The 20,030-nt window shown below is 35.2% G+C and overlaps 2 protein-coding genes across 2 annotated transcripts in view; one reads left to right on the plus strand and one right to left on the minus strand.

The window, feature by feature from the left end:
- LOC105258784 (beta-galactosidase) overlaps positions 1–20,030 on the minus strand; it is a 111,962-nt gene that overhangs the window by 48,669 nt on the left and 43,263 nt on the right. The gene's annotated exons all lie outside the window — the stretch shown is intronic.
- Positions 1–20,030, plus strand: part of LOC105258783 (inhibitory POU protein) — a 42,162-nt gene that overhangs the window by 12,541 nt on the left and 9,591 nt on the right. The window contains exon 2 of the mRNA XM_011270291.3: positions 15,009–15,065. Coding sequence (XP_011268593.2) covers positions 15,009–15,065 — 57 coding nt within the window. The remainder of the gene's footprint in view (positions 1–15,008; positions 15,066–20,030) is intronic.

Here is a 20,030-nt window from a genome sequence, read left to right on the forward strand (position 1 = left end):
CTTCGCAATTCGTCCGTTTAAGAATTCAGTCACGTACACCGCCGCGCCGTGTTTCAAACGCACACACCGCAGAATTGCTTATCTTTTATAGCCGCGTTCGCACGTGTTCCTGATACACGTTTATTTTAGAGTAGAAACATCTACGAAAATCTCGATATATTAAAATTATAATACGTTACGATAAATTCAGCGATAGAATGAGGAAAGACTATTACTGTAACTTCGTCTTTTCCTCCAGAGAAATTGTAAAAGGAATTTAGATTATCATTTCAATTGTGAAAATATCGAAAAATAGCAAGAGTTAAACGCTATTGTATCAAATTTGGAATCGCAACTGACCTGAATTAATCATAACGGCATAAAAATATTCTTTCGACTTTCGTTTCTATTTTGATGAGAGTTAAACAAAAAGCATACTGCGTTCTTTGAAGTCAATCTGTTTTTCCTTCCTCCTGCTCCTTTCGGGAATAATGACTGAACGTTCATCGTATCATTTCACCCGGATCTGATATATCGTCGTCGGAGTAGTATAGTTTATGCCCTATGCGAAGTTACCTCTATTGCCTCGGCACATCATATAAAACGTACAATCAATTTTTGAAGAGGACATTCAATCGATCTGTCTTGCAGCATGCAATCGAAGACGTTCCCTGAATAACAAACTAACCGGAGCGGCTTTGGCAGCCGATTCGTGCACTGCCTGCCTCATATTATTCGCTGAATCACCATTCGTTGATCCGCTCGCATTTTTACAAACGAAATAAACTTGTTCGTACGTATATATATCGGTGTACGTGTATGAGCAAATGTGTATGCGTATGTGTGTGTACAGAGAAACTATATATGTATAACACGAAAGATATACATATATACTAGAATCTGATTTTTCTCTCTTTTATAGCAAGATACTTGAACGCAGCTATTTCGCGATATAAAATTAAGCACGAATAACTCTTTGTCGACAGGCGCTAGAAGTTGCCGAACTAATACAATCGAGAGAGAGAATAGCCGGTACATAGTTTTAATGACTGCATACAGTAATTATTAATTTTGTATCATTGCAAAATTATACATTGTGTTATTGTTCCCCATTTACCCAACGACCTCGATCACTACAATTGATTCTAAACATTAAATTCGATTTCGCTGATGAGACTTTATCGATATTATTGAAAGAGAATAAATTGAAGAAAATAACGAACACGCTTTTACGAAAAAGATATAATTAATTTCTATTTTAATATAGAATACGGAAATTACCACCTAACATTTTTTTCATAAAGTCACTGAAAATTTAACAGAGTCAATCCTTCTCATATTCGCAAAATGTTTGGCATGTTATATTACCGTATCATTCATAATTATAATTACCTAATTAATCGATGTATATGATAGCTGCTAAATTCGTGACAAGTAATTTTCCACATTCTGCGCCACATTATTTCGTACAATTTGCTTCTCGCCAAAAGTAATGATTGCTAGCTAGTGAATAACCGAAAACGCAATACCATTGTGAGAAACAATTATTGGTTCATTAAAATGAAACGAATCGTTAGCAGGGTCATACATGAGAAAGTTTGATAGCTGTTTCACACAATCGATACGTATTGCGAAAATTATCTCATTTTAACCATACAATGCATACAATCACAGATTTCCAATTTGACAGATTTTTATTCACCAGTTTTTTCTATTACTTGCGTTTTCATCAAGTCGAGTTCTTTATTTCAATATTTATGTTTTATTTAAAGTCTTTTTTATTAATTATTGTTCTATTAATTTTTTATCAGCTTTATATATTACTACTTGTTTAAAAGCATATTTTTCCACTTTTGTAGACTCTAAAAAATAATTAACTCGCGCGATAGAACGAGATTGTTTTAATTTTCGCGTTTTCATTGTTATAAATTAACATTGAAAAATAAAAGTTTTTTTAATAAGCTACAATACATTTTTTTAGCTGATTATATACGTGAAATCTTTTTTTGCTCGCTAGACCAAATGTCTATGACCAGTTGTATACGAGTTTCGCGTTTACGCTCGAGAAACAATCACGGGGCACTTATAGAGAGCACCCCTTGTCAAAATCAAGAGTCTATTATTATGACCATATGTTTACGCCACGATTGTATCTTGACAGAGAGGGACGAGTGCGTTGGGGTGAAGGGGCACGATCGTGCACCTGCTCGAGCACAACATGTGGATAAGAGCGCATGGTGCGTGGGTAGAGCAAACACCCACGACGAATATGTGTCATTCTATAAACAGGACAACCCGCGCCACACATCGCTGTTTACTGCCGATTGTTTCGTATTTGAAAAATTTCTCTTTTTTGTATTCTCTCTAATACGTCAGACACGCAAAGATTCGATTATCCTTATTTAATTTTACCTTCATATAATTTCGATATATTTCTCTTGCTGAAAAATTATGTATTTGCAGACGCAATTTAATAATATTATTATACTTCTCAAGTATTAAAACGTTTATTAAGAGTTTTTTAAATGTTGAATCTATTTATTTTTATAGAATTTGCAAATTATTTATAGAATTTAATTCGTATATTTTCATCCTTACATTCTCATATTCATTTTCCAGTATTTTTGTATCCATCAGACTACAAATAACAGTTTAAATTTTAAAAAGTTAATGTGATAAAAATCTCGATTTTTTTTATTACACCAAAATTTCTGTAACTCTCTCAGTTTAAGTAAAACCGATAGTGACAGGATTATATTATAGAATGTATTAAATGAGAACGTTTAGAAATCTAGTAGACTTATGCTCTCGCATCTCTCGGTGATATCGTAAAAAGAAAAAGATTTTGAGTTAGAAAGGGATGTTCAGGATAGAGAAACGACTGGATATACCGCGTCGGCTTAAATTAGCATCATCGGCGGATAACTGAAATCGACCGCGAGATATCTTGCAACGCGGTGACCCTCGCCGGCTCGGTCTCTCTCCCTCGGAGAAATGGCGGTCTTAATAAAATTATCGTCAGGCCGAGTTTCGAGGACAAATCGACGTTTCAATTTTCTTAATGCGCTCATCTCCCCAATGGGGATATGCCCACGAGCCCGGCGCAGGCAGGAAGGATATGGTCCTGACGGTAAGTCGTAAGGACCAGGGCTGGATTACCAACTAGACGTACTAAAAGCTCTAAATCCTCCGGATCTCAGAGCGCGTCATCTTTTGCGCTTCGGAATTTACGTTTGGAAATCGAGATAAAAGGTTGCCGATTCAAGCTCGATAAGTTTATTTAACCGTTGAATTATTAGACTTTTTCAAAGTACCGTGCATTTCAAAATTATTCAAGATTATCGAAAATAAAAATTTTCTCTCGAAAAATTACAATGAATTGATCGGCGCGAATAGCGAAGGCATCGCGAGGATCTTGGTGATCCTGAGATTGGCATCGGCAAGGAAACATATATTCCATGATGCCATTTGAATCGCTGTATTACAATCGTTTTTGTGAAGTTTGACAGAGAGCTAGCCGCGCCATCGAGTTGTCGGTGACACGTGCCCCCACGTGCGACCTGCACGTGACCGACCTGCTACGCGTTATTTGCTCTCATCCTTCCTTAAGTGCATTACTACTGTTCCAATTATAGGGGTGGTAAATTAACGTGTCACAGTATTCCGTCTCGCACCCTTTCGCTGTCCGTTCCCTGATGCTCGGCGCGTAACGGATTTGATTTGTCATAACAGATTAACCACTCAGGCTTCATCTGCCCGAAGGAAAGTTTAAATCGCACTGTTTCACGATAATAAGTTTTAGCAATTAAGTTATAGCGATAATTCAGTAGCGATATACGACATTATGTATATTGGAAACAAATGTTTTATGCGAATTTTATTGATTCGCTTTTTTCTGCTTAGGCAATCTTGCATTAAATTAATGCCTGAAATAGCATTTGTTTCTCTAGCTATGTTTTAAATATACAAACGCAAACGTAAATTAAATTAAATTTTTCAACAGCACAAATTACTAATGCATACGAAAATTGCCTATGACGAATTGATTTGTTTTATAATCACGGTAACATATATGCCATTCAGCTTATAATTTTATTTAATATAACTGTTACAGATCGCTCGCTCTCTCTCTCTCTCTCTCTCTCTCTCTCTCTCTCTCTCTCTCTCTCTCTCTCTTTTCCTCTCTACATTTCAGTTTTAAGTATAAAATGCAATCAGAGATGAATTTTATATATCCTTTATTTAATGACCATGTATTTTATTTTATACGTATGTAATGATTAACGCCGGTAAAATGAGATCGGTACTGTATCCTCCTACCCCGCAGTGTTTTCCCGTAAAACACTAATTGCATATTTTAAATCGCAATCGTACCGCCGCAGAACTCTATTATGCGTAAATATAAAATTTCATCCATATTTTCCGATTATTCGTGCGTCACCTAACATTAAATATGTAAATCAATTACTTATCATTTACATTTTTTATTCGTAATGATTTTATCAAATATCCAGTTGTATTAACATACGTGATGATGCAGTAAAAGGTAATGTATTTTCGATCATAGAGTGCACTTTTAATATTTTATGCTTTTTAATAAATAAAAAAATTATTTTTATGCTAAAAATCTCGTGTTTTCCATTGCACAGCGTATCATATTATTATTAATTGATACTATATACTTGTGGTGGGATTTCATAATATGTAAAAGAATTAGTTTAAACGAGTTTACAATTGCATCATAATTGCATAGTGACAGTTTTAATAATTGTATATATATGTGTGTGTGTGTAAAAAGATAATATCCGTAAAATATCTATAAATAGAAATAAAATAATTAATAGGAATAAAACAAAAAAAGACCAACTTATATTAAAGACTATTATAAAAAGCAAAAAAGGTTTATCATCTAATAAGAATATAAACAAGAATACACTGTAAATACATTTAAAATATTAAAATCGCGAATAAAGAATATTATAAATTTTTGAAATAAATTACAAGAAAAAAGAGAGTGAGAGAAGCTTTCACGGGATGAAAAATGCGAAATGCAATAGATGGTGAAATTGATAAGAAGAAAGAACACTAGAGAGAATCTAGCAAAAATAAAGATCAAAAACTTGCAGATTTAGAATGTTGCAAAAGAGAAGCAAGAGTGAGTTTCGCTTTGAAAAAAATGAAATAGGCTAACGAGAACAGTAAAATATAGAGAAAAAAGAAGGATGTGAAATGGATGGAAACATAGTGGAGTGTTTCTAAGTTAAATCAGTGAAAGCATGAATAGACAGGCAGATCCGGAGGGATGAAAGAGGCGCGTGAAGGATGGTCTCCGCAAGCGACTTTATATAAGAAGACCGAGACGGACAGATGAGATCACAAAGTGAGAGAACTGACAGAGACCGAAGAACAAGAGAAGAAAAGAGGGATAAAGGGAGGAAGACAGATACTCGAATTTTGTCCAAGGGAGGCACAGCTTGTCTGAGGGGAGTCTGAATGAGAGTCGATCTGGGAGAGAAGCCTCCATCATTAAATGATGTCTACCGTCGCCATATATGCGGCATATTATTGCGACCGAGTGAACCTGACAAAACGATTGTACGCAATTACGCTCCGACGTTCCATTCCGCGCGCACGCATATTTTCATCCCTCAAGTCAATTCACGCCGAATTGCTATAATTTCTCTATCACTCTGTATGATCGAACTCAAGTCGATTAAGGCTAGTCGGTTAAATCGAGCCAAGTAAATCGCGAAGTCATATTTCAGATTATAATATACTTAAGAAAATTGCACATATAATATATACGTGACTAAAATACTGGAAAGGCAACATAAATAGCACAATATTGCTCTCTCTTTGAATAGAAAAAAAATGTTAGAAATATTATATTTTATATTTTATAAAATATACCTGAAGAATTGCTGAAATTCTCCGAGTATAGTAACTGTTGAAGATGCATAAAAAGCTAACTTATAGACTTAAACTAAGACCACAAGTGCATAAGTTCCTGTTTGCACTTCGCTTCTCTTTATTCCTGTTCAGTGATTCGTTCATAATCCCATTGTTAAAAATGCTATCGTTTCGTCTGGGAAAGCAACACTCGCGTTTGACGAACGACGCATGTGATGGATGAGGAATGATTACGCAAGAATATCACTTTATCATATTTAGCAACACAATCGAGGCGAATTCTCAGAATTTTTCGTCATGCGAAATATCGCGGGCGACCGTGTTTTTGCGACGAATAAATAGAAATTCAGTATTGTCATTATAATTCTTTCCATTATCGAGATTTATTTCGTGAAAAAAAATTGGCAACATTAAATTTCAATCCATTACAAACATTAATATCTTGTTAAATTTTAAAGGAAAATGTTTCGAGCGTCGTGTAAATTCCATCTCCTCGATTTATATATTAATCGACGTTGTAATTTTAAAAAAGTCCAGAAATATAAAATATCAAAACGCGCAAATATATGTGTATATAATCCACTAATATATCCAACTTTTTTGTAACTAAACAAAAGGCAGGAATGAAAAGTATCAACGATCTCTGTAATGGCGAAAATTTACACGAAACCAGGCGAGAATATAATGCTGCAAATTAGCGAATTCTGCAACAACATGCGATGGCACATCAATTTTTCATCACATGCGGCGTTTAACAGCGCCGTGCAATAATTTCGTTTTGGCGAAAATGTCCGATCATAACCACGATAATTTTCGATTGCCTTTGTTTCTCGAGTAATAATTATTTCTTCACGTTGCAAATAAAAAGCGAGATCTACGTTAAAGGGACCACGCTGACTCACGTAAGAAAAATATAAAATAAATTGTATAAGAAAAAAAAGAAACACAGAGAAAGAGAGAAAAACAAAAAACGCTTAAGGTTACACGTTTTTTATCGAAGTGATACTTTATTAAGAGAATAATATCTAATTATGCATAATCGACGTAAGCAGTCATTAGAAAATAATAACGGGGTGAATATGCATAATTTTCCGTATTGATCGTATCAATAAAATGTCACAGTAATGTATAATGTACGTGTACGAAAACGAAGGCAAAGTAAACGTATGATTTATAGTCGTGTAATCGTCGCGAGTCGACGATGCGGATGAGAGAAAAAAAATTAACGACTGTGTCCGCACCTGTGCCTGTGCACGTGGCAAGTATGTAGATACACATGTGCAAGGACGACATAATGCTTTTATATATCGCACACAATGATATCGCACATGAGAGAAACTAGAGTTAAAAGAGAAAAATTAAAGCTCTTCGATAAGAAGACAAACTTCTATCTTGTTGCTTTATCGTGTTTGCATCGTCTCTGCCCTCTTGACTGATGCTTTACAAATAATAAGCGACAATCGCGTAGAATATAAATTTTGCAAAGAGCTTAAAAGGGCGTTTTTCGACGCTTTAACAATTATAATCATATTCACACACGTACACGCAAATGTTTCCTGCGCGAAGGGAGAATTGGTTTGTACATTTTTCTCCCATTAAAATATTTTTCGTCTCAACATATCATTATAAGCACGAAAATGTATATAATGTACGCACGCAAAATTCGTCGATGAAAATTACCTACGTCGATTTTCGAAACGCGGCTGGATATAATTAGTTGATGAGAAACTAATGAGTTTGTTTCTGGAGAATTCCAAGTCCATTATAATTTCTAACTAATTGACTTTGATGTTTTAAGGCGTCTAATGAATTGCTAAATTGATGATCGTTCACGCACACGGGTGTAATTACACGAATACGCGTATGCATGCACGCAATATGTGTTTTAATACCTCATACTAATAATACTTATATTTGTATTATCTTGTATTTTTCGTTTGTTTATTTTTTTCATGATCCATTTCTTTCGGCGTCATGCATTGATTCGAATGTAAATTTTGCCATTTACTTAACAGAAGTGGTCGATATACTATCTTAAATAAAAAAGTGTATTCACTGAAGCAATAAAATCTTACTGAAAAGAATTAGTTAATTATAGCGGTTAGTTTTTCAATAAAATTTTACTGCCATAATCACATACATACATACAGAGAATTAGAAGACGGAGGAGCAAAGTGCGAGTGTTTCACTGATTTTCGATGAAACCTTGTCTCTGCTTTTATCAGTGACATTTTCACGCATTCAATTCAACAAAGTATTAATCTAATATCTAAATAATCTATCAAATATCGAATATATCGAATATAAAAAGCTAAACATTTTCAATATTTATATATTTTTATTTTGATTAGCCAAGATTCAGGAATTGTAAATTAATTATCTAATATAACAAGAATGATGATAATGATCCCGTCAGACTTTTCAAGAAATATATAGATAAGCCTGTAGCTGTACATCCTTTTCAATATGGTTACCCACCGATTCGGCCGTCTTACTGCGAAATGTGGGAAAGGGGTTGAACGGCGGGGTCGGCAACAACCCTAAGCGTTCCTTCGGCTTTACACATCGCCGTGTCTTACACTAGATCGTTGTACGGTCGGAGAAGGATAGGGGAAACGGGCAAGAGAACTGAGCATGGCGGCTGAGTATAGTGTGGATGGTTTGGATCGATGAGAGAAAGCCGCCGGTCTGATTGGCGGGGCTGCGGGGGCGGAACAGAACGTAGCCAATGAACGTGGCTATCCCCGACATATAGTGGTTACGAAATCACTGATTTTTACCCTCGGCGCCCGTCGACTTCGACTCCGTTGTAAATACCATAAATCGGATAGCCACAATTTAGATATCGCGATACCGGGCGCACCGAGATAAGTCGGCCCGATATTTACGCGATCGACGCACCTCGCGATGTAAATCGCGAGACGAGGATGAATGCGAGAAGAAATCCAGGGTGTTTTCTCCCTTTCCACATTACTCCATTTATTTATGTCTTAAAATATACATGTCTCTCTTTATAAATGATAATAGCTTCCAGAAATGATCTCGCTTCTCTTCTCTCTAACAAGCGCACGAGAAGTCGCTTTTGGTTTAACGGTGGCAACGCGCGCATTATGGAGCGTATACAGGAAAAAAACTATAGACTATTACTAAATTATTCTGCTACTCTTTCCGTGCGTCACGTGATGAGTGCCGATTATCAGATAACGACAAAACGTGACCAACGCGTATTGATTCAAGTGATAATTCTGGCATATATCTTGCATTATCTACTGTCGAATTAGCACAGTCATTAAATCACGGGAGAAGAAAAAATAGTGTTGTATGATACTATACGTTAGTCAAATATCAATATAGTTGTTTCCGTCATCTTGCGAAATTGCAATAATTTTATTCTTCACGAAGCAAGAAAATGAAGAAATTCAAAATTTCTTTTAAAGAAAAATTTTTATACGTTCGTACTTTTACAGCTGCAAAAAGTAATGTGTCCAAAATTTGAAATACTTTCGACCGTATACACTTTGTATAAATGTTAAATAAGACTACACTGTGATTTATAGCGTTTCATTGTTTATGTAGCAACGTTAGCTAGTGAAATTTTCACGCGATGAAAAGCGTCGCATTTGTTTATAGACACAGTCTAGACAAAAAAAGTTCGATGAGGTTCAGAGTCTCGCCGTCGAGTAAAGCTATCTTCGGTGTCATAGGTGCGCAATAATTAATTATTATTCACTGATTTAACAGTCTCCTTGACAGGCATGTTGAACTCCGTCTGACCTCAGAGCTACGACTTCGGCCATTGATCTCGCGAAAGCAAGAGTTGTCAATTGCGTCGACCCGAATTTTAATATCGCATGTCGTCGCTCTTTTCTTACACTTTTAAACGCTACGGAGATACACGTGTACGTGATAAGAGCTACTTTCTATCGAGATACACAATCCAACTGAACGCTAATCTATTAATCGTCATCACAAATGTAAAATCCAATTCTAATCAAATATATATAATGCTGTAATTGCATTATTAAATATGAAATAAAACGATTTGTACAAATAACAATCAATTGAAAAATTTCATAAAATCACTATTATAATATTTAAAATCTATACCAATATTTAGTCCAAAAAATTATACAGTTTTTGTTGTAAAAGTATTTTACACGGATACGTTTTATAAATTACATGTCCAAATTAAACTGAAAAATATATATTATAAACAAAAAACTTGCTCACAATATATTGTATCAGTAAATAATCAAATTCAAATTGTTGGCAATATCTACCAACGCCTTAAAATTTAGATAAGGCAATATACTATACTAATTACCAGTAGATCTCTTAAATGGCTTAATATCTGTTAGAAACGAAGCTGACTAGCATTAAAGAGCGACTTAAGGAGAGCGATGTTACGTGCGTAAAGTAAACGTTATCTTATTCACATTTAAAATCGCATGTGAATTTCAGAGAGACGATTTGGAGAGACGATATTACAGTTTTATTAATATTCGTCGGGAAGCGAAATCAAGCGAAATAATATTAGAAACGAGACGAGAAAGCGCGACGTCGTTGATCGCACAAGAGCAATGTCCGAATTTTGTCAGAATCGCATTAATTTATTCCGCGTTTCATAGCGCGACTGTAGCAAAATGTCGTTTCTGAAGTCGCTTAATCGGGTTTCGCATTGAGAATAAAAAATCGCCACGGAAAGAGTTAACGGGAAACTACGGTGGGGTAACTGCGAGCCGGAGAGAGGGAGAGAGAAAGAGAAAGAGAGAAGGAATATTAAATTAGGAAATTTCATAAATTCCCTTTAGCGATCTCTTAGACGATTCACGCTTCAAGAACCGTGTTTTTCGCCTGAAATCGTAATGAGCCGCGTCAGGCTGAATCTACATAGCTACCTATCTGCTCCATATTTTGCGCGATGACGGCGCCGGCGCCAGTTTCTTTTCTTTCACTCGAACGTATTTTACATCTACTCATACTGCCATTAATTCTAGGAAACAATATTGAGTGATTAAACAAGAGTTAAAAGAATCAATACGTCGATTATCTGCAAAAAAATTCTAGATAAATAATAAATTGAATAAATTATATTGTTATTGATTTTGCTAGTGAGCAAAATATATAGAGGTAATGCAGATTTTTTAGAATAAAGAATAAGAGCAGAGAATAAGAAATAATGCAAAGACAATGGTCTGAATTTTAGATTTAATTGTACCTTTTTTAATAACGCAAAGTGTTAAATAAATATCTCTTTCAAATAAGAGAAAGAATTTATTTACGAATTGTAAGATTTTTTCTTTCAATGCCTTTTCTCTATTTAAAAAAATGCTCTTATTCGTTTCGTCTTCTGCCAAAAAGAAAAAAGAAAATTTGCTTTACACGAGTTACCAATAATGATGAATCGCGAGAAAACATTCTCTGAGAATATTGCTAGAAAGTACGTAAGATTCTTCGTGAAAGTTTCGCCGGTAATTATCTAAAGTTACCAACGGCTACGAGTCAAAGTGTGAAGTCGTGTTCGAAGTCTTTCTGCACTTCAACGCTCCTTCGCGCCGGTTAATAACAAATGAGCCGGGCTGTGAGCCCCTCACTTTTGTTATAATCGGAGACACTTGCCCTCGCACAGTTACCGTCTACCATTCTGCATTATTCAGTGAATTCATTTGTAGCCTTCTAAACAGCCAACTTATATCTCTCGTTTCCTTAACGTTTTTGCTGCTTTTGCCTTTAACGCCAACTCTAGAGAGCTGTCAAAATTATGGTATCAAAACTGTGCATTTGTCAAATTTTCTATTTAGGAAAGTAATCTCTATATGTATATGTTTCAATCTGATACATACTTTTTCACGTTTTTGTGATTAATAACCCTATTTTTGAAACAATACTAAATTAGCAAATATTTTTAGAACCTCTAAGTTACAAAGGCATTTTTGAAGGAGAAACATTATTTGTAATCCATAGAGATTAGCATTATTTTCTATAACTACTTTTTGTGTGAGAAATTAAAATCAACGATTTTCAAGCATTCTTCTCATTTTTTTACAAGTTCATCACAAAAGAGACATACATATATTTAATTAAAGATTTCTTTCTCGCTGAAAGTTTGACATTTGCGCTTCGCACCACCGCTACTCTCGTGCCATACAAGAGACAATATTCAATCAAATTTTTTTACCATCTATCTCGACGTCACGAGAAAAGGGTTAAATTTCCGATATACTCGCCATAGCATCCAATCCGAAGCATCAGTATGATCCACCGGCGCACACATGGTACTGCAGTTGATTTACAATCGGCCGCGGGAATTCGCTTGATAATCAAACGAGAGTTTCGGATTGGATTTGTACGGTGCGTCGCACTGTCTCTCTATATGCGTATATTTGGGCCGCGCTGCGCACGCAGCCCATCGTCGGTCATGTGAAGGAAAATCAATTAGCCGGGCAAACTGATTCGACTGCGTCTGTTTACTCGTGCGAGTCCGCAATGTGTTTCGCCTCCTAGCACAAACGCTTCCGTTGCATACGCGCGCATATATACATATGCATCTATATGCACACGTGTGTCATATATACGCAAAGAACGAATACACACGCGTAAAGCTACATGCGTGACGTAGCTCCATATACGCGTCGCAATGTCGGGCTTTTGTATCCGTAGCTCCGATGCATCGATGCGCCGAGAAACACGTCCGCACACACGTGCTCGACACACATCCAGTCGCGTGTGTGCGTGTGCATCTACGCGAATGCATATTTTAACCTGCATATACATACGTAGAATTTAAGAGATGGCGGGCGTTATACAGCTCGCGACGTGCCTAATGCGCTGCAACATGTTGTTGCAATAAGCGTATTATCCTTGTTCGGAGAATTCGGCCTTCCAACTGATGTGTAACACGATTCATTAATATATCTATAACTAATATTTTAGATTAATCCCTTTATACGGTCGAGAAAATCGGCGGAGATACATTTTCCACGAACGCCAGGGCATATTTAAATACTGGAAATGCACTTGAATTATATAATAATTCTCAATCTTTTTAGCGTCATGCTCCTTTCTATAATTTTTTTATATAATCGATAATACTTGTATGTGCTTTTAAATTCAAATTAAAATTTTACACCGTAGTGGTTATATAATATTTCAAACGATATATTACATTATTTGTTAAATATTTTCGTGATATTTAATTTGCAAGATATTAAATTTGAAAATATATTTCGATATACAAAAAATAAATATTAATGATATTTAGAAAAAGAAAATATTTTTTGTATTCATTTTTCTTCTTAACGTGCGAAATATACAATTTCTTATATTTTTATTCATATGATTATCAGTTGTCGAGAGATATTAAAGCTAAATTACATCGCGTTGATAATGATAACGGTAATTATGGTCATGTCGACATCAGCCGAATATTCTCATCAGATCTTCGAGATATCTCCAAAATGTCAAATGAACAACATCGAACCGTAGGATATCTTGTCCAAAGTGTCAAACGGATGACACTGGGTTGGGCGACAAGATAATATTCTTAATAAGCATTTGACAATCGTGCAAAAGTACGGCATTGATATTCGCCGTATCTTTTCGCAATGATTGAAATTTCAATTGCAAATTTCGATAAACTCGAGCGCCAAGATTTGTTAAGTGATTTTATTTAAAATAATCCGAAAAATAAAGGTTTCATCTATTAAAATTTTCCCGATGCTTGTTTGTCCCGATAAATATTTGACAATCGCGCGAAAAAGCGGCATCGATATCCGCCGAGACGAAAGATGACAAATGACTGAAAAGTCATGTCAAATGCACGTTAAGCGGCATGTATATCTGCAATCGAAGCTCGATGATATATCGTGCGTATACGTCGAACTTAAGTATCGCCTCGCATACATACCCATACACACACACACACATACATTGAGAGACATGTGACACGCTAATAAAGTATGTCGCTTCGGAAGAGTGATGTATTCATATTAGTCTCGGTGCCCAGTAATGACATAATCATTGTCATCAAGAAATGCGCGAGCGCGCAAAATTGGCCGACGCTTTAATAAGGACGATATTGAATTACCTAGTTCTGCGCGCGAATCCTAAAATGACTCATTTAATTTGCGACGGCGTCGCGACGCCGGTATGCCCCGATTCTGTCAATCTTTCTCTTTCGGCTTCGCTTTAAATATAATATAAATGTAGTATGTGTATATATATATATATATATATATATGTATAAATGTATATATGTATGCATGCATGTATATGTCTATGTATTATATATCATACATATGTATACATATGGAAAATCGTATGCAATTGTCGCATGCGTGTCTCGCGCGGTGATCGGCACAAAAATAAACCATGCAGATCAGATAAGTATTAAGTGCCGTTGACAGGTAAATGGCGTATGTTCGATTTCCATTCGGTTGAAAATATTTCTCGACTTCGTTCGTTAGCCGTGTATTGAGATCTGTGGAACTGGAATCGCCCCGTGACATCTCGTGTCGAACACAAATCTACTAAGAGAATACTTTTATTTTCGATAATGCGATAATTCGATGTTAATTCTAATTTCGCACGCGCGCTTGTTATATGGCATATAATACAATAATTCTCGCAAACAACATATTGAATAATATTTATAATTGTCGCAAAATAAGATACACGAGGAGTTTCAGCTTCAATACAAGAAACAAGACTGAGTTAAAAATATATGTACATGTAATAATCAAATCAAATATAAAAGATATCAGTAAGAGTTAATTTTTTGCACAATAATTTTGAAAAATGTATTACATTACTATCAAATATTGTGTACGATCAAGATAAGCACAAAGTCATTGTAAAACAGATTCCTTGGAGCAAAATTTAATAGAATACATTCACTTAAATGTATTCGGGGAATCGATACTTGAAAGTTTGCTTTTTTGCTTTTTTGTTTCTCATTTAATTTAAATTTTCGTCTACTGCCATTTCTAAGTGAAAATGGAGAAATATATCTAACATTATTTAAAATTTAAAAAAATTTATTTATAATATATTCTATACACATTGTAAGAGAGAGAAAATCTTGATTCCGATGAGAAATGGCATTTTTTTTCATTTTGCAGAGTCGTATATTGGAAGATGCATCCATTATGTGCAATTCTTGGTCACCGAGGCATAATGTGAGTACAGAATTACAATTTTTTTTATTTTTTTTTAAATTTTATTTTTTTCTGTGCACGTAATTAGAGATTGATTCGATGACTTTGTCTTAAGTCGTGTTGATAAGAAATTGATATTATTAACACACAATAAAATTTACCAATGTTGATTATTTTATTAATTATAAATTTATTTAGACAATATGAAGAACTTGAACGCGAATTAATTCTATCTTTATGAAACTAGAGACACATCTCCATGACATCATTTTAAGAACAACTCGATTATTTGAGGTGTTCTCAGACGAGACAATGTAATTATACATCACGTGCCATCTGTCCAATTAGATACATAATTCTATAACAGTTTTGTTGAGTTGTATCCTTATAATATGTAGCAATATTTTGAATTTAACAAATGGAAAAATTTATTTATATATCTGTTTTAATTCATTATATATTATAATTAGTCTTTCCTTTTAAATTAAAAAAAATAATATTACTAAAATTAAATAATATCATTTTTATATCGATACTTAACAGAATATATAGATATTAATGTGTGTATATATCAAATTTTCTATCGTAATATGTATAGTTTTCATCATAATTAAATGCATTAGAGATATAGTACAACGAGACACAGGGTGTAAAGAAAATTCGATCTTAAATAAGATTTGAAGAAAATTAGTGAAAAATTGATTAGACTCTTTCTTTTTGGAGAAAAAAGAGGTAATGAGCGAAAAAAAGAAGGAGTGAGAGGGAGAAAGATTATGAGACTGTTGCTGTATACGAAATGCCCCATAATATTTATGCTTTACGGAGCCACGTAGTTACGGTGGCCGGGCTCGCATAAACTCGCTAACTCGTGGTTACGATTATGGCCAGTAGTAAATTGATTATTTAGATATACGAGATGAGAGGCGATGTAGGATAGTCGAGTGCCGTAAAAAGAGCTATGTGTCGCTTATGCCCAACCGCGAATGCAACAGATGCAACCCCCGCAGCTGCGACGGAGTCTGAAACGCGCGTTTCTTGTCCGCCCGCTTGCATTTTCCACCCGCGACTGACGTTTCCTGTATGAGATTATTATTCCTACGATCAACGAACTTTTGTATACTCGTGCAATAATGTATGTCTACATTTGTAACGATTTACGAGAAGTATCTGTCGTATAAATCGATAAAAAAAATAACGCTGATAAAGACTACATCAGAAGAAGAGAGCGGCGCATATATCAAGATACAATAGAAATATGAAAGCAATATGACATGGCATAATCAAAGGGAAGAATTGTAAATCGATAATGCATATTCGATAATTGGGATAAACGCGAAGGGATAATGCAACGCGATTCCATGTCGCGGTGCGCTTTGGCGCGCGCAAAAAGACGCTAATATAATAATATTAGCTACAATAAGTTAATATTAACGCCGTAAAGGGAGCGTGGCGTTATAACAGCGCTATTATAAATCGATGATACCCGCGACGGCGGCGGTGGCGGTGGCGGTGGTGGCGGTGGTGATGGCGATGGCGGTGGCGGCGGCGACGGCGACGGCGACGTCGACGACGACGGGGTCGTGTCGCGTCTGCGCCGGCGAACGAAACTGAATTTGATGATCCTTACAGAGCCAAAACCCGGCGCGCGAATATAATGTTCTTTACTCTAGACAGTAGGTACTCCGCCATGCAAGTGATAATTTGAACAGTCTCCCCGTTTTCGTGTCAGACGCCAGATTTTCTGGTGGGTATTACTTATTCATGCGTCAGACTCTACTCCGTGATGTAGGTTATCGGACGGAAATAACGTAATTGTCCCAATTTACGATATCCGATAGCCGACGGGTCCGAGTGCGCCGAGTGCAACTTTGCTTCTGAATCCGAAGAGTGTAACCGCGCATGAGAGAAAGAGAAAGGGAGAGAGGTACAGAGAGAGAGAGAGAGAGAGAGAGAGAGAGAGAGAGAGGAGGAGAGTTAGCCATCGCTAATTAATCTCATATACGGACGGATACGTAATTGAACCGCATGCCGCGCCGCGCGTGACGAGATTTATTTTTTCATTTGCTATTGATGCGCTTCTCTCTTAGTATTGATGTCGATGCTATTCGTATCTTATCGAACGCGACAGATCCTGCTTGGGGCCGACGTTTATCGATCGAATCTCGCGGATAAGCTCTTGGTGCCGACTAACCGCTTGGTTCAGACACGGCTGGGCTTTAATTGCTAATTGATTTTGTGCACACACGCTTAACGGTTTATATACGATATTGATGATGTGTCCGGGTGACATCTAATTTTGCATTCGTCTGCACTTCGAGCGAAATGAATTAAAAGAATTGGTTTTCTGGAAATTCGATTTCCCGGAGAACAAAACTGTGTCTCTCGATGGACAAAACAATTCTGCGTATCTGATACACCTGAATTATTCAAGATAAACGCCGTACGATGTAATCGGCTTAGTTTGGTTTCACGCCACGAGAAAGATATATCCGAATTATATTTGTTTTAGAAATTATATACGATACATTTATATCTTCCTCGGAATAATTCATATAATATAAAGATTAATAAAAGAGAATAAAGTTTCTCTCGCGAAAGACAGCATTAACATCTATTTGCAAAACAAGATTAATATTCTAATAGATATGTTTACTTAAAAATAATTGGTTATGCAACGCAAATATAATTTTCAGAAAGATCTAAGTAAATTATTAAACGTCATTCATTTCCTAGTTCGCTTTTCGAATCGCCCTTCTAAATCCTGATGTTAGATCCTTTGCATGATCTTGCGCTAGGCCACCTTGTTATCAGTTATGTTAGCCACTTAATCTCACACCCGCCGGGTTCTCTCGGATAAATTACATGGAGGGACCGTAGGGTCTGATAATTCAATTGTAATTGACTAATCCTCATAATACTTTACTTGTAGAAGACGTATCCTCGCCCGCTGTGGGGTTCGCCGCGTCGAAAAATGACTCTATTAACCGCGACGACGTAGAGAATCGCGCGAAGGGGAAGAAACTTTGCTAAACAACAGCGGGAAGTGTTAACTATGTGGCTAATAAGAGCGATCCGTATCCTCGGTAGCTCCGTTAAGCTTCGTTCACAATATAAACGTCTCGTTAAACTAACGAAATGATGTACATACACAAAATGTTGTAGTTTCTTTTAAATAATCGTGAATATATTTATGCAAAAATCCAAAAAAGAAAAAATTGAAATATCGTCTTTTGAATAATAATAATCATTTACTAGTAAAGCGGGCGTTATGCGATAATATGCAGTGATTAATTGATATGATTAATAAATAAATAAACTCGATGTATGTTACCTAATTTACCAATTAATTAAACATATAAAATAAACGTATAATTCATTGTTATAAATACAGATTAATGAGATAATAAAATGTGAGAGATACTTTAGGACCTTTCCAACTCTCTGTTAACTCCTACAATCTTATACGTATACGAATACTCATGTATGTACATGCGCCAAGATCGAGTGACTATTGTTCAAGTGTTACGTTAAAAGAGGGTCCAATACCCCTTGTGAATCGTGATTTATCGTCCTGCTAATGCTTCGATTAAGCAACACGTCCGCGTGAAAAACGTCGTCATTGAGTGCAGGTTACTGCGGGAAGTTACTACCACACATTAATATTTCCACGTGAGAATATGGTTATTTCACTCGTATTTTACACGTGCGATATATTTAACTATAGCAAATTGTTTTATCAAACTTATTCTTAAATTTATTTCTAAAATTGCTTTCTCTCATTCTTTTTGGTAATCAAATCTGAGTAACTTGCTTCTCATTGTTTGAGTTTTTATTAAAATATATAAAAAATTTTACTATACATTTTTAAACAGATTGCAAAAATATATTATTTTGCACGGTAATATTTTTCAGCGACAACTTGTCTTTTTTCAAATTATTTCAGTCAGCTTTTATAAGATTAAGAATTAAAAAGATGAATGTAAAACATTGTTAATGAGTAGCATATAACAATTTTTAAATCTATGAAATGAAACTTTTCCCTTTCTCTTATTGCAAAATTTAAATAATTTTTACATAACTTGAAAAAAAATGTCCAATTAATCTTATAATTTTATAATTATCTATGCATTTTGCTTTCGTTCTAAATATTCTTCTTAATTTATTTTCACCCAAGTAACATTATTTGATTCATGTTGTTCAATAATATATATTTTTTGTGGCAAATTACATATTTCTCATCATTCCATAACATTTCCAATATGTATCTAACATCAATCCTGATGAAAATCCAGTATTTTGTTAAAAGAAAATATAGCAAGTGAGACGAGACGCCGAGAGAAAAAAAAATTTAGAGATTAAAAAGAGTGACGGCAGTTCAGCAACCTAGAGACAGCTGTGAGTAAGCCAGCCGTACCCGACGAAGACACGAGGAGTTCATAAATAATCGAAACGTTAGAACACACGCCAGTGGTTTCCGCATGAAACATTGATCGGGCAATGCGGACATTACAGGTCGTAATGAAATAAGTGGGCAGTGAATCACTTTTAGTTTTACCCGCCTCGGCCTTGGCTAACGATATTTTGATAACTCTCTCAGATTAATCTTGTGGTGCGCTCGGCAGCTTGCGATAAATAAGGAGCTACTGAAGAGAATAAAAAATTTTTAAAAATGGGAGTAAAAATTTTTTCTGATCTAAAAAAGTAATTTTAAAAAAATTAAAAGTTATCTCTCTTTAAAGGAAAATCTTTAAAGTTGTAGACTTCTATTTACTTTGTGGTTTCCGCGTGAATATATTGCATAGAAATGAAATTTTGTGTTTGCGATTTTAAAGATCATTATAAGTAACATTAATATCAATAATAGTACTACATTATATTAATGAATATATTAATTCATATTAAACGATATAACAAAAAATCCTAAAAATCAATCAAAAATCTATTTTATGAAATATTTATCGAGCTTTCATATTTATTTCTTTTGTT

Source organism: Camponotus floridanus, unplaced genomic scaffold (assembly GCF_003227725.1).
Source record: "Camponotus floridanus strain SB8 unplaced genomic scaffold, Cflo_v7.5 scaffold37, whole genome shotgun sequence".
Classification (NCBI taxonomy): Eukaryota; Metazoa; Arthropoda; class Insecta; order Hymenoptera; family Formicidae; genus Camponotus; species Camponotus floridanus.